The sequence below is a fragment of the Urocitellus parryii genome, chromosome 1 (genome assembly GCF_045843805.1).
Source record: "Urocitellus parryii isolate mUroPar1 chromosome 1, mUroPar1.hap1, whole genome shotgun sequence".
In the NCBI taxonomy this organism is placed as follows: domain Eukaryota; kingdom Metazoa; phylum Chordata; class Mammalia; order Rodentia; family Sciuridae; genus Urocitellus; species Urocitellus parryii.
Genome location: NC_135531.1, coordinates 159,692,285 through 159,715,635, shown reverse-complemented (window position 1 = coordinate 159,715,635; position 23,351 = coordinate 159,692,285). Strand labels below are relative to the sequence as shown.

Sequence of the window (23,351 nt, the reverse complement as noted above, 5' to 3'; positions counted from 1 at the left end):
ACCGGGTTGTGGGATGAGGGTGTCAGCTTTGAGCCTAGCATTCAAGAGGGTTGGTGATTCTGCTCACTGTCTTAGAACCCTGTCCCTGTCATTAAGGCATGACAGAGGTGGCCTGCCAGAGGGGGAGACAGGCCATCCAGACCAGCCTCCCGCAAGCTGGCCTTCGGCAGGGCAGAGTCAGCCAAGATCAGTAGAGCTTGTGGGGAGAACACACACTGGCTCACAGCCCAGCCAACCCTGCCCCACCAGAAAGTGCCTAGTTACCTGGAAACTCAAGAGTAGCAGCAAGCGCCCATGACGTAAGCCCTGCTGGGCATTGTTTGTTACACAGCGAGTGCTGACTGCTACAACGTATTTTCTATCCATTCCCTCTTTATCTTCACCACTGTCAGTAACTACTCGGGGCCTTGGTGAACTTATGCACATTTCTGTATAAGTTACTTCTTCTTGTGTGCCTTCGGTTTACTTTTTATCTTCTTGAATTAGAAGCATGGAATATTGAGTATAGCCTGTTTATTATATGACTCCTCTGTGTGTGTATTTTGCCTAGTTGGTTAGATAATACCCTACTAGATTTTATTAAAGTCTCCATGACACAGTGATCTTGTCAAATACTTCCTGTATTTCTAGTTTTTGAATCATTTGTTACTGTCCTGTTCCTTGGCATATGGTTATCTATGTGTTCCGCGGTGTGTTTATTCATTAGTACCCTCTTGGTAGACACCAGGCGATATTCTCAGTACTTTGTCCCATTTTGTGAGTGGGAAGTCCACTCCCATTTCCATTGCCTTCCTGGTGCCATGGTGCAATTTGTCAGAAGGCAGATCCGAGGTAAAGCTGCCTGTCTCCTGCTGGTGGGTGGCCCCAGGGGGTCCGCTCCTCTGTTTGTGGGTTTTGTGTGCATGGGGACCCACATACAGGCACAGCGTGGCCCTCAGGGGGCGCAGGGCAGCCCTAGCACGGGCATAAGAGGCCTGATGTGTGGCCTAGGGCTGGCGCCATTGGGCGGTGCCCGGGTGAATTTCACGGAGCTCCTGGGGCGGGAGGCTGCTGCAGCAGGGACCACGGTGACCCCAGGACAGGTGAGGCCCAGGAGACCTCGGATACTCCTGTGTGTCACCCATCCAGCCTCCCGTGCCCTTCGCTTTCAGACCACCATGGTGTTTATTATGTGTAAGGGACTTTGTGGACAGATGGGGTTGGGACAGCCAGAGAGGCCGGGGGGGGCAGTAAGCACCCCCATGGGACCACCCCTTACAGCCCCACCCCCCACCATGGCCACAGGGGGACCAAGCTCCCAGCACATGACCCTTGGGGGTCACAGTCCACCCTAGCGATGCCCTTAGTAATGGAGCCTGGGGGGAGGGGCAGGTGACACGGTTGCCCTACTCACCCTCAGCCTCAGCTCGCCATCTGCCTCTGAAGCGGGCTCTCCACAGCGCTCCACCACCTCGGGCTCCCAGTAGCCACTCTGTCCACCCGTGTGCCACCTGCAGTGCCCTCTGTGCAGAAGCCTCCCCGGGTGGCCCTGGTAAGACCCCCTCAGCCTTCCAGTCTCGGCCGGGCTGCTTCTCCTGCCCACCCTGCCCTGGCCACCCGAGCCCAGCCTTCCCCTGGTGAGCGCTCGGCCCTGTGGGTCAGACTCTGCGGGGCCACCGGGCTGTGTTCTGACTCCCACTCATGCAGCCTTTCACTGGGACCCGTTACTGAACTCCCGTGCGCCCCAGTGTTCTCCTCCACAAATGGGGAGCGTCAGGACCTGCACCAGAGTGGCTGGGACAGACAAGAAAACCCAGCTCAAGTGTATCACAGCACTTGTACATGATAGGTGCTCAGATAACAGTAGTGATGTGTTCCTGTCTGTCGAGGGCCTACTGTGGGAGCCCCCCGCTGAGGACTAGGAATCCAGCAATAGGCAAGGGTCCCAGGGAGCTGTGGGATGCGGTAGATGCATTTATTACTACAACATATTTATCATTACATTTCTCTTTTCTCCACTTTTATAGGCAGAAAATACATCCTAGCAAACAACATGGCAGTGGAGGCTGGAGCAGCGTTTGCACAGCTAAGTTGTGCTCCGTGTGTCTCCCTGTGGCTCAGGAGGCGGGGAGGCCCCTGGAGTGAGGTCTGCCAGCCCAGACCAGCCCGTCCCCACCAGTCCCCAGCTGGTCCACTAGGGCCAGAGAGCTCATTTCATGTTTGCTGGGGTTTGCCTCTGAGGTCTGTGGTACTCTTTGTTATGCAGCATTATTGGAGCCATTGCTAACTGATACAGAAAGGATTATAAATGGATGAGTGTGACAGGATGTGGCAAATGCTATGATGGCAGTGGCAACAGCTGCAGGAGCCAGAGCATCAACCAGGCAGCCTCGATTCAGGATTCATGCCAATGATTTTCCCATGAGAGGTCAAGGTCACATTCAAGAGTGTCTCAACCTTGGACCTTGTCCACCTTTGTTGGTTTTCCACAGAGTAACCTCACTCTCAAATCCTGCTGGCCCACAAGGGCCACAGAGTCACTTGGGTCTCTCTCTATCCAGGCCTCATGCACATGAAGGCTGCTTCCATCCCTTGATGCTACCCCCTCTTGCCCAGCAGTCCCCACCCTCCTGTCTCCCAAAGGGCAGGGAGAGCCAGTCACATCCTGGAGTCACGAGCAGGTGGCCCATAGAGGGCTGGGCCTGGAGCAGGAGTCCCTGGTGTGACAGATGGGGACCTGAAGACTGGGGAGCAAGAGGACCAGGAGGCCTCCTTCCAGAAGAGACCACAGGGTACCTGTTTTAGCATCGGATAACCAAGGCCAATCCCCACTCCACCATCACCATCAGACAGCCCCTCTGCCCCTCTGATTCCCTTGCCTACAAAATGAGGCTCAAATCCCGTTATGCCTGCTGCTGGACACTAAAGCCAGATGATGACAAAGGTCGATCCCTTCCCGTGGTTCCCCGATGAGGTTCCTGGGAGACACTCCAGGGCAGGCGGAACTGGGTTGGATGGTGCAGTGGTCAGGGAACAGGCTTGGGACTCACCAGCTGTTTGACCTGCGCCCACGGGCCTCTGGCTCCTCCCCTGCCCCTGGGATAACAGCAGCCCCATCTCAAGAGCGGCTGCGAGGGGCTGAGGCGAGGCCCTCACTGAGTGGCACCTGTCGCAGGATTTGGAAACCACTAAGCGGAGGAGCTGGAGTAATGGCTCTGCCGGGTCTGATCCCTGGCCAACATGACTGGTTCTTGCAGGTTTGCTAAGGGCACCAGCCCGCTCCCCTGTCACTGTCCCTAGGCACCTTGAACCCCAGAAAGCAAAGGGGGAGCAGGCTCCAGGGCAGGGGGGGGGGCGTGGGACCCCGCGGTCCAACCCGCGGCGGCAGAAGGAGGCCATTATCGCGGGGTGGCTGTATTTTGCTTTCAGGTTAAGTCTCCGCAAATCAAATGTCCAGTGATTTCTACTAGGTGACCGCCGTGGCTGCGGCCACCTCCCCGTCCCCCTGGATCCAGCCTCAGCGTGGTTCAAGGGTGCTTTGTCCACCCGTGGAGCCCAGGGGACGGCACCGACCGGAGGGGCCTATCCCAGCACCCCCCTCCCCCGCCCGCTGGGGCGCTAAGGTGACACACGGGACCCGCCCTTCCTGGCCCTTAGAATGGGCAACACTGGCGGGTTGAGGTGAGCGCCACCTGCAGGGAGGAGCAGAAGGACCGTTAGTTTTCCATAGAATAATCTCTATGGACAACAGCCTCTCCGGGCAGGGGACACATCAGGGCCCCCAGAAGCCCCTGAGGTGCCTGATGGACCCCTCCAGGCCTGGCTCTCCCCCTTCTCCCACTGACTCCGAAGACCTTGGAGCAGCAGCACAGGGTCGGTCCTTGTCTCTAGGGTGAACCAGGTTATCCAGGCTATTCAGGGTGGATTGTGTCCCCTGTAATGACGCAGCCAAGTCCTGCCCAAGTACGTCAGAATGTGACCTTAAGTTAGGATGTGGTCATCAGGTGAGCCCTAATCCAGCAGGACTGATATCCTTACAGTAAAGGTCACAGAGCCTGGGCATAGAGGGGAGTTGGGGGCAGGGTCACAGAAGAAGATGACGTGGGGGTGGAGGCTGGGGCTGGGTGGGTGGCAGCAAGCCAGGCCACGGCAGCGATTGCCAGCAGGCCCCAGAAGTGGGAAGAGGCTGGGAGGGATCTCCACGGAGGCCCAGGGGCGTGGCCCTCTGACACCTTGACTGCAGCCCTGGGGCCTCGGGTACCAGGAGATGGCAGATTCCCACCTTAAGCCACCTGGTTTATGGTACTTGGTTACAATGACCCAGGAAGCTGACAAATGTGCTCAAAGGGTGATGTCAAGTGTCTTGCCATAAAAAAATTAGTTAATTAATTAAAAATGCAGCAAACGTGGACGGGATCACTTGGCATCCGGTCAGCAAATTCTCCTGAGCACCAGCCCTGTGGGAAACCAACCTGCAGCCTTCATTCAGGGCCAAGCACTGAGGGGGCAACTGTCGTGTGCCAGCTCTGTGCTGGGTGCGGGCACAGCTGGAGGTGGGCAGGAGGGAGGCCTGGCCAGAGGTGGCAGGACTGGAGCACTGAGTGGTCCTGCAGAAGCTCCTGTGGGAGAGGGGGTGTCCTCCCTGGAGGCCTCTGGGGCACCTTCCCCTATCAGCCCAGCAGAGCCCATTGATAGCCTGGTTCCCGAGACAGGCACATGGTTCCTGAGACGGCCTTCTGCTTTAGAATCTCCAGTCCCCTCCAATCGCCAAGTCTCCAGCGGCAAAAACTCCAGCACTTTTGTGTGTGTGTGTGTGTGTGTGTGTGTGTGTGTGTGTGTGTGTTCCTGGGGATTGAACCCCGGGCCTTGTGCATACAAGACAAGCACTTTTCCAACTGAACTACATCCCCAGCCCCAAACCCCAGCATTCTAATGTTCTGTAGCCAATGATTCCGACAAGGCACCGTGTGGATGGCTCCTTCCTACTCCACAAGGTCTGTCGCAGCCTCCGCTGGGAGACTAGAAGGCTGTGGGCTCGGGTTATCCAGAGGCCTCTTCACTCCTCTGGTACCAGAGTGGGACGACTCGGAGACAGGACTAGGAACTGTGAGCCAGAGTGCCTTGTGGTGGCCTCTCCACGTAGCTTGAGACAGGGTCTGCCGGGTGGCTCCCACCTCCCCAGTGCAGTGTGGCTGTGGGCGGAGTCTCTTGAGGAGGCCAGACTGTCTGCACCAGAGCCTCCTTGGCCTTGCTCATTTCTGGTGTCCAGAGACTCCAGAGCCCACCTGCCTGGATTTGAATTGAAGACCAGTTCCACCAGCTCCTGGCTGTTGCCTTGGGTAGGTTCCTTGACTTTCCTGGGCCTCAGTTGCCTCAGCTGACTGTATGTCTACTGCTTCCCTGGTGGAATTCCTGGATAAAGTGAAATATTTGCACACAGTAAGTGCTCAGATTGATTAATACGGTGTGGACCTGCAGTCCCAGCACTGGGGAGGGTGAGGCAGTTCAAGACCAACTGGGCAACACAGCAAAACCTCATCTCAAAAAATAAAAAAATTTAAAAGTAGCATCATCACATACTGAACTGAAACTCTTCATCAAATATTGCACCCTCCAGTCCTCCCATCCACTATCCTGCAGCCTGTCCAGATGAAGGTGGAGGACCCCAGGAGAGTCGTCTTGTGAAACCAGGAACCCCTTTCTTAGAAACTCAGCTGTGTCAGGGGCACTTTGGTTTCCACACCAGTGAGTGCTCCATGTATAACAGCTAATCATTAATTTTATTTTGAGCACCATTGTTTCTAAGTGGTTCAAAGGAATTGTCACTTTAGGCTCCCCTGGGATCCCTGGGCCTCTTGAGTACTTAACACTCTCTGGAGCACCCGTTGGGACTCAGGTCAGCCTCCAGCAGGCTGCTGGCTCTGCAGAGCAGGTGGCATCTTGTATTCTTGTCCTCAGGACTCAGCACAGAGTGTGGCCCAATGACACAGCAGTACCTTAGTGGAAAGGGGAGGGGAGGGGAGGTCACGGGGCAGCCAGGAGCTTACAGTCTAACTCACGCACTCCGGTCCTCCCATCCACTGTCCTGCAGCCTGTCCAAATGAAGGTAGAGGACCCCTGAGAGCTGTTTTGTGCAAACCAGGAAACCCTTTCTTAGAAACTCAGCTGGGTCCGGGGCACTGTAGTTTCCACACCAGAGACCGCTCGGCTTTAAACCAGCCAGTGCCATCCTCATTCCACATCTGCTTCCCTGTGGAATAATTTGATCTGGGAGCACTCTTTGCCAGAGAATAAGATGGCAAGAGGAGAAGGGAAACAAAGATTCAAGTTTAAAAGTGAAGATCACTTCACACGGAGCTACTTCCACGCCTGCCCTTTCCCCCGGTTGGAAGGCCGGCTGTCTGCCACCGCTTGCCCACTCTGCCTAGTGCCATTTGAGGAATCCCTCCCTCCCTGGATCCTGACTCCTTGCCAACCCCTGCTAGACACTGTTCTCCTAAAGTTAAGCCCAAAGTGAGGTTGCTTGGCTTCTGTTTGATGTAGAATGTGTCACCTGTGGGGGCCACTCTGAGAGGCACCATGTGAGCTCTTGGGGAAGAGGTGCAACTTAGAATCCCCCAGCACGACTAGGGTCAGAGCTGCCCAGCTGTCCCTGTGATGTAGATGAGCAACCCACATCAGAGAGGGCAATCCTGTGCCCAGGGACATATGTCCAGCAAGAGTGCAATTAGAACCCAGGCCTCTCTGCCACCAAAGGCCACGCTTTTAAAGACCACGGCACTGTGACCCATTGAGATGCAGTTGACCAACACCGTGCCGGAGGCCGTGGGCCTGGGGCCTCTGGTGTGGAGCCTGGGCTTGCTGCTGGGTCTGAAGGGACACTGGGGGGGGGGGGTGATAACACCAGCCCTCCCCTTGCTCCCAGGCTGTAGCCCTTCGTTCCTGACAACACCACTGAGACTGCCGCCTGCTATCTCTTAGATTAGCCCACAGCTATTTTTATTCTGTCCTTGCTTAGGGGAGAAACGCAGCATGGGCCAACCCTGGGCAGGGCCCCAGGAAGACCACCGTGAGCCGGGGAGAAAACAACTTGTTATTACTACCTTTTTTTTAATATATGAATTTTTGTTGTAGATGGACACCATCTCTCTATTTGTTTGTTTATTTATTTATTTATACGTGGTGCTGAGGATGGAACCCTGGGCCTCACACATGCCAGGCAAGCGCTCCACCACTGAGCCACAGCCTTAAAGAAACAAATTTTTTTAAAACTACCTTTGTCTACCTTTATCCACATGTCTATCTGCACATCGAGTCCCCTGTGGAAGCGCCTCCCACAGGGAGTCCTGGCCTCCTACACAGAGAACACGGTGCACCAAAGCCTGCCCTGAGCGCCACCATGAGTGCCACTTGCAGTGACGTCTTGTCCCCTGGTTCCATAGGAGGGAGGCTTGGGGAAGGGAAAGAGCGGTAATGGAGGGAAATATGGCTTCCCTCCCGCCTTTAGGTTCTTTGGATAATGAATTAAATATACGGAAGACAGATGAACGGGGAGAAGCCACGTTTGAGGAGGGGAGCCGCAAAAAACACAAGGTGAGGGAGGGCCGGTGACTGAAGCTTGTCCAGCCTCCTGAGCTCCAGGAAGGACCACGGCCATGGCCCCGGGGGAGGGGCGGGTTATGGGGGGCCAGGGGAGTGTGGGTGACAGCTCTCTCTTCCCCCTGCAGATGCGTGCTACTGTGGGTTGGCCCGGTGCGCCTAAGTGCTGTGTAGAGGACAGCTCTGCAGGTGTACTTTGGGACAGCATATTCTGGTCTCGCAGTCACATTTTGGGATGGTGTTCGCTGAGCCCCACAGGACCCCTGAGGACAGTGTGGTCAGCCGGCCTCAGGGAGGCCAGGAGGTCTGCCGAGCCCAGGACAGGGGAATGGAGACAGTTTGGGTCCACAGCTCTGCCGGGAAGTCTGTGGCACGGCTGTGGCTTGGGAACCACTGGAGGTCCTCCCACAGTACAGGGGCTTGCTGTGGGGCCGCGGCTACCTTGTCTTTGAGAGAGGTTCAGGACAGGGGGAGAGAATCCGAGCTAAGTCTGCACTTAAGGTTGAAAAGATGAACCAAAATTGAGAGTGTCCAAGTGATCATTGCCTCCGGGAGGGATTCGGTGTAGAGTCTTCAGGACAGGGAGATCTTGCGCTCTGCTCCGGCCACACTGGCTTCCCTGCAGTTCCCGTAGGTGCCTGTGACGTCCCCACCTGGCCTCCACTCCCCCTGCTCTCAGCAGGACCCTCCCCCAGCTCACCCCCTGACCATGAAGAAGGTGGCTGTAAGGTTTAACTGTGGCACGTCACATAACATTGGCCATCCAGACCATCCTTCAGCACATAGGTCAGTAGTTCTGAGTTCGTCGTCCAACACATCTCCAGAGACCAGACGCGGTGGAATAGCAAGCCCACGCGGCTTTCCCTGGCTGTGACTGCCTGCCTCAGACTCCTCAGGTAAGAGGAGCCGCCCAGCCTTGTCTATTTGTGACATTGAGCTTCACCACTGCCCTCAGGTCCAATCAGATCCCGTTTTAAAAGCCCTCCCATAAACAAGACAGTTTTGATGATTTTTGTGGCAAAATACACATAAAATTTGCCATTAGTGATGCTTCATGCATGGGTGCTTCCAGAACATTGTCATGAGCCCCAAAGAAAATCCTACACTCCTTAAGCAGTCACTGCAGATTCCTCCTTGCCTGGCCCCGGCCCTGGTCCTGGCCACCACCAACCAGCTGTCCACACGGGTACTTCATGTAAATGGAATCACATGACATGTGGCCTTCCATAGCTGGCTTCTTAAATGACGAGCAGCGTTTTCAAAGCTCAGTGCGCGGTGGTGGCTCAGCCTCCTTCCCTAGCTGAGCGGCATCCATTGTGCACATACACCATTCTGTTCACCCACTTGCCAAAGGACCTCTGGATCCTGGGGGGAGTGCTGCTGCCAACGTGTGTATATGAGTTTTTCTTTGAATGCATTTAAAATGATTTAGACCATAGATCTAAAATTTATGACATTTCATTAAATAATTTTTCTTGTTTTTTAAAAAGCCACCCTGGACTGCTCTTCTTCCTGCTTATTGCACACCTGCCCATTCCCATGTCCCACATAGCCATGAGCCTGTTCCCCTTCCCCAAAGGCACTGTTGTCCACTGTGTCCAAAGGGACCAGTTCCAGGACCCCTGAGGACACCAAACCCCACAGAGCTCAAGTTCCTCATATAAAATGGCACAGGATCTGCACAGAACCCATGCACAACCTCCTGTGCATTTTATTTTTAAAAAATATTTTTTAGTTGCCAATGGATTTTTCACTTTATTTATATGCAGTGCTGAGGATCGAACCCAGGGCCTCTCACACACACACGCCAGGAGAGTGCTCTACCACTGAGCCCCAGCCCCAGCCCCTCCTGTGCACTTTGAATCCCCTCTAAGTGACCTGCAATGCCTAAGACATGTGAATGTCTGTGAATAGCTATGCTAATTGGGGGTAATGACAGGGAATGAAGTCACATACATTTTCAACCCAAGAATGGTTGAATCTAAGGGATGCAGAGAGCCAGCTGCATTTTCCAACCCAGACTTTGTGTATGAATTACCTGCTTACCCTCCCCCACAAATCATAAGCTCCACGACAAAGGGAATCTTGTGTTCACTGTGTCCCTAACACAAATGCCTGGCAAATAGTGGGTGCTCAGAAACACTTCTTGAATGAAAACCGTCTTGAGGGCTGCTGTGTTTTAATTCCTTGACTGTAGGCTCATCAAAATGTAGCACATGAACTCACCTTATTGCTTAAGAGTGAAAACTAAAGCCACTCATGAAATATACTCCAAAACCAAAATATGGGTAAGCTTCACACATTAATTAAGGAAAAAAAAAAAAACTGGAAAGAAAAAGAAAAAAAAAATCCACAAGAGTTTTTCAAATGGCCTAAGGAGCCCTTCATACCTACCTCAAGACAGAGCGAATGTGGACACTGCCCTCTCATGGCTGATAGCAGGAGGGCGATTCCTGCAGGCCAGTCTGGCAGGGTTGTAGGACAGGACGTTTCAAAATGGGTCAAGTTTGATGCTATATTCAGGCGGCAGGTCAGAGGGAGAATTTCAGGAAGTACGGAGCCACACATCTCCATACTGTGAGGAGGCTGTTCCGATTAGCAGGAAGTAGTGAAGAGAAATGTTGAGACAAGAAAATCCCGACTTGAGGGCGCCCATCTGCTGCGCGTACAGCTGGAATCCGAGTGGGAACTTCCCATCTGTGCTTTATTCTCAGCTTTAATTTGACCCAAAATAAGACACATGTGTGTATAATTTGTGCTGAACGTCTTTGGGGGCCAAGAACTGTTTAAAGATGATCTATGTAAAGTATGTTTCCATCGCAGTGGCCCACACAACAGCCCTCCACCCCAGGCTGGCTCTGAAACCCCTGGTGGGTGCTGCAGTGCGGCCAGCACAGACCCTGTGCACTGCAATCCCCAGCAGTGCATCGCCAGCTGACCAGGCCGCCGAAGGGCTAGCCGGAGGCTAAAGGCACAGTGTGGACGTGTTGGACAAAGGGACAACTCACATCCTGGGAAGGAGGAAGTAGAATGGCCTGAGAGCTCATTGTGCTGCTCAGAAGAGCATGCAATTAAAGCTTGCAAACTCTTCATTTCCAGAACTTTCCATTTAACATTTTCAGATCATGGTTGACCATAGGTAACTGGGACCACAGAACCATCGAAACACAATGTACTACTCAGGACCTACTGTGAAGCTAGCACGAGGACTGCAAGTAATCCAGCGTGGTCCTTGGTACTGCCCCCCACACTGCCCCAGCCCTCAACACCCTCCACTCCCACAGGTCTAAAGACCAGCCTCTGCCTGACTAGCTCTTCTGGAAGCCAGAGGCTTCTGCTGCAGGACATTTCAGGGCCCAGAGCCCCGGGGATGGCAGCATTCAGGAAGCCCAGCCAGGGGCTGCATCTACTTCTTCACACTGTCCTCTGATTCTCAATTTGACTATGAACTTTAAACCAACGGTCACCCCCACTCTACAAATGGGTAACCCACTCTGGGTCGTGTATTAGCACCAATTGTAGAGCCCCAGACTCCAAGCCCAGTGCTTCAACCAAGTCCAAAATCCATGTTCTTTCCACTGACCCTTCTTCCTCCACATCACCCCTTCCAGGTCCTCCGGGGCAGTGGGGAGGGGGACTTCAAGTGTGAGGTCAAGCAGGCCTACAGCTCAAGAAGACACTGACACCTCCAGGACTGGCCAGGCCCAGGCCCTGCCCCCGGGCTTGGCAGAACTCGGGTCCAAGTGGGCCTCAGCTTTCCTTGGCTTCCCTCTCCTTGCTTCCACTTGGTCTGGACCTCAGAAAGGGGTCAGCTGGCCCCATAGTCACTGCCCAGCGCTGGACTCGCCAGGCTGCTGTGGTCAGAAAGCCTCTCCCTCTGCACTGTCAGACATTGGCCTGAATCACCTTGCAGGAGTAGTCGGCAGGCCCCTCCCGACAGACACTCTGTTGCTTGAGGGAGGAGCGTGCTGGCCTCCCAACCTCGGTAACCACCAGCAGCATCTGGGACACGGTGCCGCGGCTGCCTAACAAGGCTTTACTGAACAAATGCACAGACTGTTTAAATTCATGTCTGAGAAACCAGGACAAGAAGAGGCACATGGATCCCAGAGCGAATCCTGAGAAACAGACACACTGCATCCACTGAATACAGGCCGGTTTATTCAAGGAATGACCAGGAGTTTGTGTCACCCTTCTTCCACCTCTTCTCTCGTCCCCCTACCAGACTGGGCACTAAGCTTCCAGGGGGGCAGGGCATCTGGAGCTGGTGCCCCTGTGGCAGCCACTCACAGTGCTCAACTGCCCAGAGCCCTTGGATTCCCTGTGTCACACAAGCAGCCCGTTGCTCTGCCTGCCCTTTACACACCAGTCACCTCAGAAAAGCTGGGGGCCGAGTCTCCTCCCTGACCCGCTGAGCAACCGGAGCCGATGGGGACTGGCTCAGTTTGGCAGCCTGGCCGGAGCTCGGGCTGGATGGCTCCTGAGACAGGGGCCTGAGGAGAACCAAGCTGGCCGCTCCCGGAAGTTAGAGAAATGGAAAGAGGCGCTTCTTCACGATGTAGAGGACTGTGGCCAGAAAGAGGGCCAGCGCCAGGAAGATGAGCAGCTTGTCGGTCAGCTCGCGGCGGTTGTATTTCGTGATGAGCTTCCGGCCCAGCTGGATGGTCCCGGACATGGATTTGAATTCCTCGTTTGCGTCCAGAATGGTCCGCGAAGAATTGACTGAAAGAGAAGAGGGAAGGCCTGACTCAGAGACCCTTTGCACGTGTGGCCAGGAGCTTGCTGCCACTGGCTGTCAAGAAGGCACACTGCGTTGGGAGCAGAGAACGGCCCGGACAGGGAGGCTCCTCCCAAAGCCCAGTCAGCTGATGGGGTTGGCTTAGGAGTATGGAAGAGGGACACTAGCAAGGAGAAGGGAGGCAGGTGGGCCACCCAGGCACCAAACTCAGCTCTCCAAAGTAGACAGGCTCTACCAAGACCCACCAGCCACCAAACCAACTGAGTGATCATGGACAGGTGCCATGAGGCTAGGTCAGCTCATGGGCTGGGGGCATCGGTACCTTCCACCTGTGAGCTGTGGCTCCCCCAGGACACCTGAGGTCAGATGCGCTCTTTGCAATCCACACAAAGGCAAGGATGGCCTGGGCCCTGGCAAGAGTCATCCCATGTACCAGCCCTTCAGTCCTGGACACTGGCTGCAGCTTTAAAGATGTAACTAACACCTATGCTCCACCTAGGTGACTCCCAAGAGGTCTGTGTCCCTTAACGGCTCACTGTGCCAAGTCAGGAGTCCTTCTGAGTGCAGACTATGGGCCTGACACTCAGAGAAGAAGGTCTGCCTGGCCAGCTTCACCTACAAAGCCCAGTAAGGTGTCCTCAGAACATCCACTGAACAAGCATCGCACGTGAAGGCAGGAGCTAAAGGTGACAGCCACTCCGCTTGTGCAGGAAGGGGCATTGGGGATGTTCATTTGCTTGTGTTCACAGCCTGGAGGACCCCGGATGTAAAAGAAAATGGAAGCCCAGGTGGGCTCTGGAGAGGGAACCGGAGGGATGAAGGTCAGGGGTCTCTGACCTCTCGGGACAGTGGTCTGTTGTATTTTCTTTTTGTTCTACTCGGTTGGGCACCTTTTGCACTGATAATACAGCAGCCGCGACACACTCATGACTCCTGACCATGTAAGATATGGCGAATGCAAACTCAGAGATCTGGAGGTATAAAATACACACGTGGTCTCAAGACAGCAGGAGGGGACACCTCCTCAGGCTCCACACCCCTGGATTCCACCAACCCCTGGATGGACGTGTGGAAAAAAAATGTATCCGTAATAAACATGTAGAAATTTTTTTCTTGTCCTATTCCCCTGAAGGACACAGCGTGCCGACTACTACACAGCATTCCCACTGTGTTAGGTACTGTAAATCATCCAGAGGTACCTTAAGGTCCACAGTGCCATTTTACATGAGGGACTGTGCCATTTTTACATACTGTGCCATTTTACATGAGGGACTTGAGCACCCTCAGATCCTGACATCTGTGTGGTTCCTGAACCAATCCCTCAGGGACACTGAGCAGTGACTATTTCAATAATTTTACTACTAACTACCTAATGAAATGGGAATATTTTACATATAATGGCTTAAATGAAATAAATCATTCAAATTAACTTCACATTTCTTTTTACTGTTTATAATGTATCTACCAGAAAATTCAAAGTCACATGCATGGCTTTCATTATGTTTCTACCAGGCAGCACATGGACAGCATCTTTCCTTTAACCACGTTATGTATTTTACCTTTTCACAAAATTAAGCTAATAAATGAATCATTGGAGGAAACAGAGCATTTTGAAAATGACAGATAGACCGGCTGGAGCCAGGGGGCGGTCAGGGCTGCACACTACCATGCTCTCTACTTCTGCCTACTGTGAGTCTTCCAAGTTCAGCAGCCTCTGACTGGTCCTGGGAAAAGGAGCTCACGGTAAATAATGCTCAGGAGCACGGCCGTAGCAGTCTGGGCATCTCGACAGCAGTTGTGATTCCCAACCTGCCTGGTCACACAGGACCCCAGAGCACTCACTGAAAAGCAGACGCCAGGCCTCCTGCCCCCGGCTGCTGGCACACAGTCCCCAGGGGAGGGCCGGAATCCCTGAGGCCCTTGGAATGCTCTACTGGAAACGTTGCGGGGGGCTGTCTGTGGCACACCTGCAGGCACAGACAGGAGAGGCAGGAGCAATGTGCCCTACTCTGGACAGGGCTGAGATGTCACCTCACCTCACGAGCAAGATGCCACACAAGCCAGGAAGCTTCAGGTGGGCAGAGGCGAAGGAGCCCTGGGCAAAAGTAGGGGGACAGCCACCCTGGAGCTGGCGGCCCTGGGAGAAGACTCCCGCCCAGGCTGGGCTCACCTAGAGTCTGCATGGCCTCCTCGCTCTGCTGCACCTGCTGCGACATCACCCTGCTGATGCCCATGAGGCTCTCCGTGATGGCACTCGACGTCTGCGCCAGGCTCTCTTTGGTGGTTTTCCTAAAAGCCCAGAGGAGGGGAAGGAATATCAACTAAAACGCCCTCAAGAAAGCCCCATGTTCAAACAAGGGCCCCAATTCTTCGTCTATCACATTAGCGGGCATTTTAAATGACTGGTCAGTGCCAGCAAGGGTGTGTGTAGAGACGGGGCTTGTGCAGACTGTGACAGCGCGACAGGGACGGAATCAGCGACGCCGTCTGCAGAGCACATTAGACACGTTCATCCTTGGCGTGGCAATCTCATGCCTGGGATGCCTCCCAAGGAACCACCCAAAACGTGGATAAAGCCTTTCATTCTAAGGTTGTGCTGCTCACCGCACCGAAAAACCAGACTCGGGGACACATGTAAGCAGGAGCTAGCTAAACGATGGCATTCTGGGCACTTTAAAGTGATGTTTTGTGCATTGTTTTAAAAAAGAAGTGAGTCTTTGTGCCATAGTTCAAAATGCAGAAGTGTAGGATGCTAAATTTATATATAGTACAATTTTGACTTTGTAAAAGATATGAAAGGAAAAGTAACAGGGGAGGCAATATGCCAAATGTTTATGGGCAACGAGATCACAGCTATGCTCATTCTGTAAGTGGCATTTTTCTTTATTTTACTCATTTACTACCAATAAGCATACACTTCTTTCATACTTTAAAAATATAATAACATTAAGCACGAATGTTGTCCCATAGAGGGTTGGACAGCAGGCCAACTGTTACCTGTTATCTGAGCCCAGAAGGGCAAAAGGCAGGTTACCTTTGCCTTAGGGGGTCTCCTCCCTGGAGAAGCTCTGCCTTCTCTAGGTTGTCAATTGCCATTTTGCAGGTGAGATTGGCTTTCCTCCAGGAGGTCTGGTTGCTGAAAGAAGAAGGGTCCCATCTGAGTTTCCGTCAACTCCCCTGACTATCAGCCAGCTGTCACAGCAGTCCGTCCTTCCAAGCATAGCCCGTGGAGCCCATCCCTGCCCCTCAGTTGCCCTGGCAACTGACGTAGCTCAGGTCCTAACAGCTCTCCTCTGGACCCCAGAAGCTGTCTCCAGGATGTCCTATCATTGCCACTCTCCCTGCAGGCACAGTTTATAGCCCCATGACACCTCTAGACTGCAGGGTGGCATCCAACCCCTCAGCTGGGCACAAAAAGCCCCATTCTGTCAAGTGACCTCTAAGGCATTAGAGGTCTGCTGTGTGTGTCTTGGTGCGGCCATTCCTCAAGAGCCCCAACCCACTAGGCCCCTTCCCATCACTGGAAAAACACTTAGCTGCTCAGTGAATGTGTGTTGTTATAGAAGGAAAAAGACCAAATGCACCACCTTTGTCAGTATTTCTCCAAGATCTGCAGTTCTTTACAGACCACTCAAGAGCAGTGCAAATACACCGTATCGGCAGGGGCCTTATTGACATGATTTATTTACATTCTTTATCTAATCTACTTTATGGGTTACAACTCCAATTTGCTGAACAGCTCCCTGAGATATAGCAATACAGCTGACAGACCATAAAAAAGCTAATTGTGGGGCTGGGATACAGCTCAGTGGCAGAGCACTTGCCTAGCATGCTCAAGGCCCTGGGTTCAATCCCCAGCACTGCAAAAAACATTAAAAAATAAAAGTTAACTGTACCCTGTTAAGGTCTGTAAATAAGTCAGAAATAACACCTGGTATTTTGCCAGAGAAATGTTAGAGTTCGTAAACAAGTCTGGATGGTGCCTGTCAAAATGTCAGAGGGAGTGGTTTGAGAAGTAACAAAAGTGAGCCATTAAGTGTGGAGATTCCTTATTGGTTGATTGATGTATCTAGTTTATGCTAATTAAGATAAGCTGTGCAAAATGTATAAATAGCTCTGTTGCCCTACAATAAATGGCTCCTATTCCTGCTGTATCAACGTACAGAAGTTATTCGTCACCCCCCGGTTATTCTGCTGCAGCCGGACTGCGGCAGTACCCCTCTGGGGATGAAACCCATGCTCCCATGCACTAGCTCACAGCAACTGTACTAATCCCTGGAAATATTCAAAACCAAAGCACAGCACATGAACTCAGGTGGTTTCTAATAACACCTAAACGCCAAAGGTCTCCCAAGGGCTCTCTGATGCTGTGCAGCACCTGCCATGCCACTTCACACTTGCCATCTTAAAAGAATCAACTGTATCTTCAAAGAATTTGCAAGAGAGTTCTGCAAGGCCCGGTGTGCAGCAACCAGGGGGCACAGTGCCTACCCTTCTGGGGCTCACAATATAGTGGGTGAGGACAGGTGAACAGATACTCACTGCACAGTGTGACAAGTGTGGCTATCCAAGCCTGCTCAAATACTGTCCCCACCACAGAAGCCACCAATACGTACTCAGGCACTGCTTTCTCGCCTCCACGTCTACGCCAGCTAGCTCCATATCGTGCATGGCCAAATTCACAGCTCAAGCCTGTCCTGAGCTGACCGTGTCTGGAGCAGCTTGCTGAACTTGACACAAGGCTCCTCTCTATTCCAGGTTGAGATAGGAGTATACGCGGTGGAACAGGAAAGCAAAAGTATCCTAACACGAAGCAGTCATTAACACAAAAGCCCCAGACACTGATCCACCCACCCTGTCCACCAGTCAGCGCCTCCCCAAGGGCGTGCAGCTTCGGCCAGCGGGGATGCTGCTGGAAGATGTCTCAGAAGCAAAGCCAAGGAGGAGGGCCTTAGAGAAAACTCCCAGGAACACAGACACAGCAGGGCTTCAGGTGAGAGCGCCCAAAGACCAGGGACTGGGAAAGCTCCTGGAACCCGCAGAATCTCTGCAGCAACCATCCCTACCCTTCGAGATGACCCCACATAAGCCAAATGTGAAAGGAAAGGTAGTGCTTCGGGTTATCAGATCACCCAGTTCGAAAAGTTATTCCCCTCTCAATTCAAATCAAGAAATAGCTCAGGGCTAGGGTGCAGTCGGGTAGAGTGCTTGCCTCGTTCTCAGGAGGCCCTGAGTTCATCCCCAGCACCACATAAATACATAAACACACACAGGAACAAAGGTTATAATCGTTTTAGAAAGTAGCACATAGCTGTGGTTTTATAGTCAGGATTGGCACACAGCTGGATTAAAATTCCATTTTGTTGGACATAACAGAAGCTCATTTACATCTTTAGTGTGACATTTTTTTAGATAACGTTATCTAAAATTTTGTTCCCTCAAGTAGGTTCACTTCCACTGGAGTTTTCCTAGTACCAATTACTCTTAGATAAAATTGACCCTGTATTATAAAACTAATCATGGGTTTTGTTTTGTTTCGGAAATATAAAATACAGTATGATGTTAAATGCTCCTATGTGAACTATGACCGAGAGCTCCCCTGCCCCCTCCACTGCAGAATCACTGCTGGAGAGCACCCTCGGCCCTGTGAAAACCACTCAATGAGCCTGGGTTTATTAGGCAAACACTCCCCTAAGCTTCATGGGAGCAAGGGACCCAGAGGCGCTGGCGTGAGGCCAGGCCCTGCTACCTGAGCATCTGCTTTTTGTGATTCTCCACTTCCTGCAGTAGAAGCTGCTTCTCCGACTCTTTGTCTTGCTCCTTAGCTGACTGCTCAAGTTCCTTCAAGGAGAAAACAGCTCTGTGTTAGACAATTTTGAAAGCCGATATGAAAACAGAAGAGCACTTCTATTTCTAGCAAAGGTGCATAAGGGCACTTGAAGCCCCCCCTTAAAACAGAACATCCAGGAAGGATAGATAACGTATATCCTTTAAAGTTTACAGCCCAGTCTGCAAGAAGTAAGGAAAATCCCCAGGGCCCAAAAGTGAGTAGTAATCTCAAGCCAGAGTGCTCAGCCCGCAAGGATGTGGGAGCTGCTACCCTATGACCAGGGTATGCCTGACATGGAAAGCCACTGACCCCACACTTAGCCATCATGAAAAGATCAAATGGCCACGTTTCCAAATGCTCTCTCTCGGCTACTGTCCCTAGTTCATCAGAGAATGGTTACGAAGAGTTTGAGAGTTTGAAAGCTCATGTAGGGACAGAAAAATGAAGATTCAGGCCATCTGAGGCTGAGATTTGGAACTGAAAACATCACAAATCCAGGACCCATGAAAGGCCACACCCTCAGCAAAGAGGTCTAGAAAATGTACATCCATCAACAGAGTGAAAACAGAGACACAGTGGGGGCACTATGGGGTTCTGGATAGAGATGCAAAAACAAAAAAGCAACAAAAAGCAAGACTTCCATGGGTATTTATAATTAGAGAAGCTGCTCTAAATTGATCTGGGGTTCAAATTTAGAGAAATTAATAGAAAGCACGCCTAGGTTTGATAATCTCAGGAGACCAGCAGAAGCAGAAAGCCTCTGGAGGGACCAGCCTGGGGCTAGGCCACAGCCTCACAGTAAGGTCTGCAGAAGATGAGGCTCATGGCCCGGAAACCAACACCAGCACACTCCAGCCCGCATAGGAGCTGCAGACTTGAACAGCAAACAGCCTATCTCTGACCCCCTTGAGGTCAGCACACAGTAATTAAAGCTGTCCCTGCACCTCAAGTCTCAAGTCACACTTTTTGTTTACAAATTGAAACAAGTTCCAGCTTCAATCCAGCTATTCATCTAAAACCTTTCTGTTAGCTTATCTGTATACTAATTTATTTATTTACATGCTTATTTGCATGTGCTAACTTGGAACAAGTTATGTATCCACCATTTCAATAGCTCAGAAATTACTTCCAATTTGTTTCCCCAAATACCAGCTAATGCAGAGAAAATTGTGAATTGGAAAATTTTTGCAAATGTCATCAGATGTTTGCATAACTGTTTGTTTAAAATTCCCTAGTAGGATGAAAACCGAAGGCAGAACTGTTGTTCGCTACCTTTATCCCTCATGCCTGGTATGTAGTAGGCACTGAATTACTGAATGGAAGAATAGAGGCACAGGGAGAGGAGACATGGAGGACAGGAGGGAGCAATGTATGATTTCCTCATGAAAAGCTGCCCAGAGTTCTGTCACAGAGAACCAGCATCAGCTCTGGAGAAAAGTAAGGGGGTAGAGTAATTCTCAAATTCCAGGTTGAGAAATAAGACATTTACAGTCAATACTGACTACCTGTAGAACAGTGTATTTTGAGAATATATGGCCATTTCTCTTCTAGTATCACAATTTTGTTGCAAATGCACAAAAAAGACAATCACATAAGAGCTAAAAACATCAAACAAACAGAAATCTCTTATATAATTCCAGGCATGAAGAGAACATGTACATGCGCAGGAATGCAGATTAGAATTGCGGTGGGGTTATTCATTCACTGGGTATGAGCCTGTCACCTTGACAGATGCAGACATACCTGTGCTGAGGAGCTAATGGGGACAAGGAGCACAGTAAATATATTAGTGAGGCAATTTACATAAATTAGTGAAGAAAATAAACATCAGGTAAGCATGTAAATACTTAAGCAGAACAAGGAAATACTTGTATTGAAGGTAGAGGGTATAAGGGATTACCTGAAGACAGCCTTTTAGGCAATAAAATTAGCTTTTGAAAGCAAAAAAAAAAAAAAAAAAAAAAAAGTGGAAGCAATCCAAATCAATCCTCCTTGATAGAGAAGAGGCCAAGGGCTGGAGATGTGGCTCAGCGATAGCGCGCTCGCCTGGCATGCGTGCGGCCCGGGTTCGATCCTCAGCACCACATACCAACAAAGATGTTGTGTCCGCCGAGAACTAAAAAATAAATATTAAAAATTCTCTCTCTCTCTCTCCTCTCTCACTCTCTCTTTAAAAAAAAAAAAAAAAAGAGAAGAGGCCAAAACAAATCACACCAAGGAAGCTCTTTAATTCCTGGTGTAAAAAGTCCTCCAATACATACTGTAAGCTTACAAAAGTGGTGTTATAATTAGGCTAACTTTTAAATGAGAAGTGGAAAATAAATAAGAAATTACATTTGTCTTTTTAAATATCTGAGTAGAGAAATTCTGGAAAGATACATAAGTAAAAAATGGAAAATGGGTACCTGTGTGAGGGGTGGGGGACAGAAACAAATAAGGGGTATAACTGAGCAACTTATTTCTGCTCATACGCACACAAACATAAACCATGAAAGTAACAATCTTTCAAAAATTAAGATGATTGTAAGTGCCAGAGATAGAGACAAAGAGATGAGCTAGGTAGAGTGACTGCTAAAATTCTAAAGTTAACTCTACAGGAAAAACTGCGTTTTTAGCTTTGTAATGTTTTGAACAACCAATAAAAAAATATATAAAAAGAAAAAAAAGAAAAACTGCGTATTTTCAGAATTGAACTAAAGACCCCCAGGAAAGCCACACGTAGGACACAACATCCTGTTGCCCTGTGACCCAACAGGCCAGTGTTTCTGCAGCTTTGGAACAGACTATCTTCATCTGCTGAACACCAACAAAGCTGCTGGCTGGCTTCCGGGTGACATCATACACGAGGCACAAGTCTTTACCACAGGGAGCAAGACCAAATGCCTCTAGAGTCACCAGGGATGGGCAGACCCTGCCACCCCTCTCACACTTGCTGGGCAGGCCGTGGAGAGGCTCCACTGCTCCAACAGCTCTTTCTCATGCCCTGGTGTGCTTGGAGAGACACCTAGCCCATCGCTGAACGCAGGCATACTAATGTGACCCATGCCTCCATAAACAGGAAGACACATGCAAGAAAAGCAGTTGACAGACTGAGGTGGAGAATGAGTGGGCCAGAGAGAGAAGTAGATAAGAGAAAATAGTTGAAGTGACCATAGGGTCTTCAAGTTCAAAATTTCCAGCTGGCATTCAAGTTCCTCACTGCTCCCTCGCTGGGGAGAAGTTAGCGGTCACCCTCGCTCTCCAAATGTAATGACCCATTCCACTAGTGTCTGAGGGACCTGGACAACTTTCAAGCAGAGACTACACAGGGGACACAGCTCTCTTTGTTGCGACCCATTCTCCACATCTCAGTTCTGCAGCCACACTCACCTGTATTCTGTGCCGTAGCTGTTGAAATTTCTCTTTCACTTTAGTATTCAGTTGGGTAAGTGCACTTAAGGGTCCAGAACAGTCTTGGATATCCTATGAGACATGGAAGAGATGAGGGGCCTTTCTCGTGGCAACAAAATGAAATCATGTCATCTGTACAGCAAGAAAGCTGACTCAGCCCACTAAGGTTGGCCTAACTATAATTCATCCTGATCTTTGCTGTTTACCTTTGTGACACAAGCAAAACCATTATCTCTTGCATTTTCCTCATCCTTCTTTAGATTAATGTTGAACCAATAATATAAGAGCAGGCTAGGGGTATAGCTCAATAGTAGGGCACTTGCCTAGCATGTGGAAGGCCCTGGATTTGATGACCAACACCACACACACAAAAAAAAAATATCAAGTACATAGAATCATAACTATGCTTTGACCCAATTATTAGCCCCTTAAGTTTGACAAAGCATCACCCAGTCAGCATGAAGACTTAAAGCAGCTTGCATGTCCAACAAGAATGGGCACCCAAAAAGTAATACTGTAATTTTAGATCCTTCCAACTTGAAAACCAGAATGCTTAAATTCCTGGCAAAGTATGAGAAGATTAACTTGATCTGATTTTACAAACCATCTGTTATAAGTCACAGTGTTTACAGACATGTTTAAGGGTAGATTTAGAATTTGTTTCTGAAAATAAATTCAGAATCACTGGGGCCAGGTTTCAGAGCAGGCTCTAGATCCAGATTATGTGCAAATTCTGGCTGTAAGAACTGACTGTGCAATCTTTAAAAGTTACTTAAGTTCTCTGTACCTCAATATCATCATCACAGCACCTGTCCTAAGGCCATATATCTGTGTAAGGCACTCAATGGAGCAGATGGAACAAGGTCAGAGTGTAATACATCTAGTTACAACCACTCTTTCTTGTTAGCAACCACAAGAACCCAAGCGCTAGAAGGAGAAGGGGGTCCAGGCAATTCAGAGAGCTTAAAAGGGTCATTTCTTTCTTTCCTGGTGCTGCGGATTAAACGGCCTTGCACATGCTGAGCACACATTCTACCACCGAGCCACACGCTCAGACCCCGGTCATTCATTTGTGTTAATCCAATCCCCAGTTTCTTTTTCCAGAATTGGTCCCGACCTTCAGGAGATTGTATATCGGAGAAGTTCAGGAAATTCCAACGTTGGCACCAAGCCTCTTCTATTGTCTGGGGTTCACTCAGCCTGGATCGTTCTGCGGCTGGTCTGCCTGGGGAGACCCGCTGTCCTTCATTTTTAGCCACAGATGGTCGCCACCTCTGCAATCTACCTCTATTCTCGGGAGGCGCTCCTAGCAAAGGGAAGCAGCTTGTCTGGACTCTCGGTTTCTTCCTGTGCACCCGCAGACCCACTCGGCCTCCTCCGCTCAGCGGCTCGCTGCACCGCGGCCTCGACCCTCCCAAGGCTCGGCGAAGCCCAGGGGACCCTCTGCCGGCGGGGCGGAGGCGCTCGCTGGAGCCTTCCCCCGGACTTTCCGCGTCCGGGTCCGGGTTTTGCCTGGGTCCGCCTCTGGCCCTTTACTCGATTTCTCCATTCACGACCACAGCGAGGTGCGGGCGGTCTGCGCCAGGCGGCGGCTGCCACCCTCGGGGACGCCGCCGGGCGCGCGGGGGGTGGGGCGGACGCGAGGGAACCCGGAAAAGACCGCGCTCGGCACCGCGGGAGGGCGAAGCCGGCAGGGCCCGGGAACAGTACCTGGATAAGCGCTTTCACCTCCAGGTCGAACTTGACGATCTCCTGGTTACAGATCCGGACGTGGACATCTTGGGGGGCCGCCATGTTGGAGACGCCGGCTACGGG

General features: G+C 51.2%; 1 protein-coding gene across 1 annotated transcript; it reads right to left on the bottom strand.

The window, feature by feature from the left end:
- Positions 1–11,724: 11,724 nt before the first annotated feature.
- Positions 11,725–23,351, bottom strand: Bnip1 (BCL2 interacting protein 1). The gene is made up of 6 exons (XM_026401322.2): positions 23,247–23,351; positions 21,516–21,608; positions 18,066–18,157; positions 15,351–15,452; positions 14,487–14,605; positions 11,725–12,300 (listed from the first exon to the last, which is right to left on the bottom strand). The coding sequence occupies exons 1-6, from the start codon at positions 23,328–23,330 to the stop codon at positions 12,104–12,106; spliced, it is 687 nt and encodes a 228-aa protein (XP_026257107.1). The 5' UTR covers positions 23,331–23,351; the 3' UTR covers positions 11,725–12,103.

Bases quoted from the DNA above. Each gene is read 5' to 3' on its own strand.
- Bnip1 (XM_026401322.2), bottom strand. From the start codon at position 23,330: ATGGCGGCCCCCCAAGATGTCCACGTCCGGATCTGTAACCAGGAGATC. The intron at 15,453-18,065 runs GTAGCAGGGCCT...TTCTTCTTTCAG, and splicing joins CACAAAAAGCAGATGCTCAG to CAACCAGACCTCCTGGAGGA. The intron at 12,301-14,486 runs GTGAGCCCAGCC...CTTCTCTTTCAG, and splicing joins GGAGGCCATGCAGACTCTAG to TCAATTCTTCGCGGACCATT.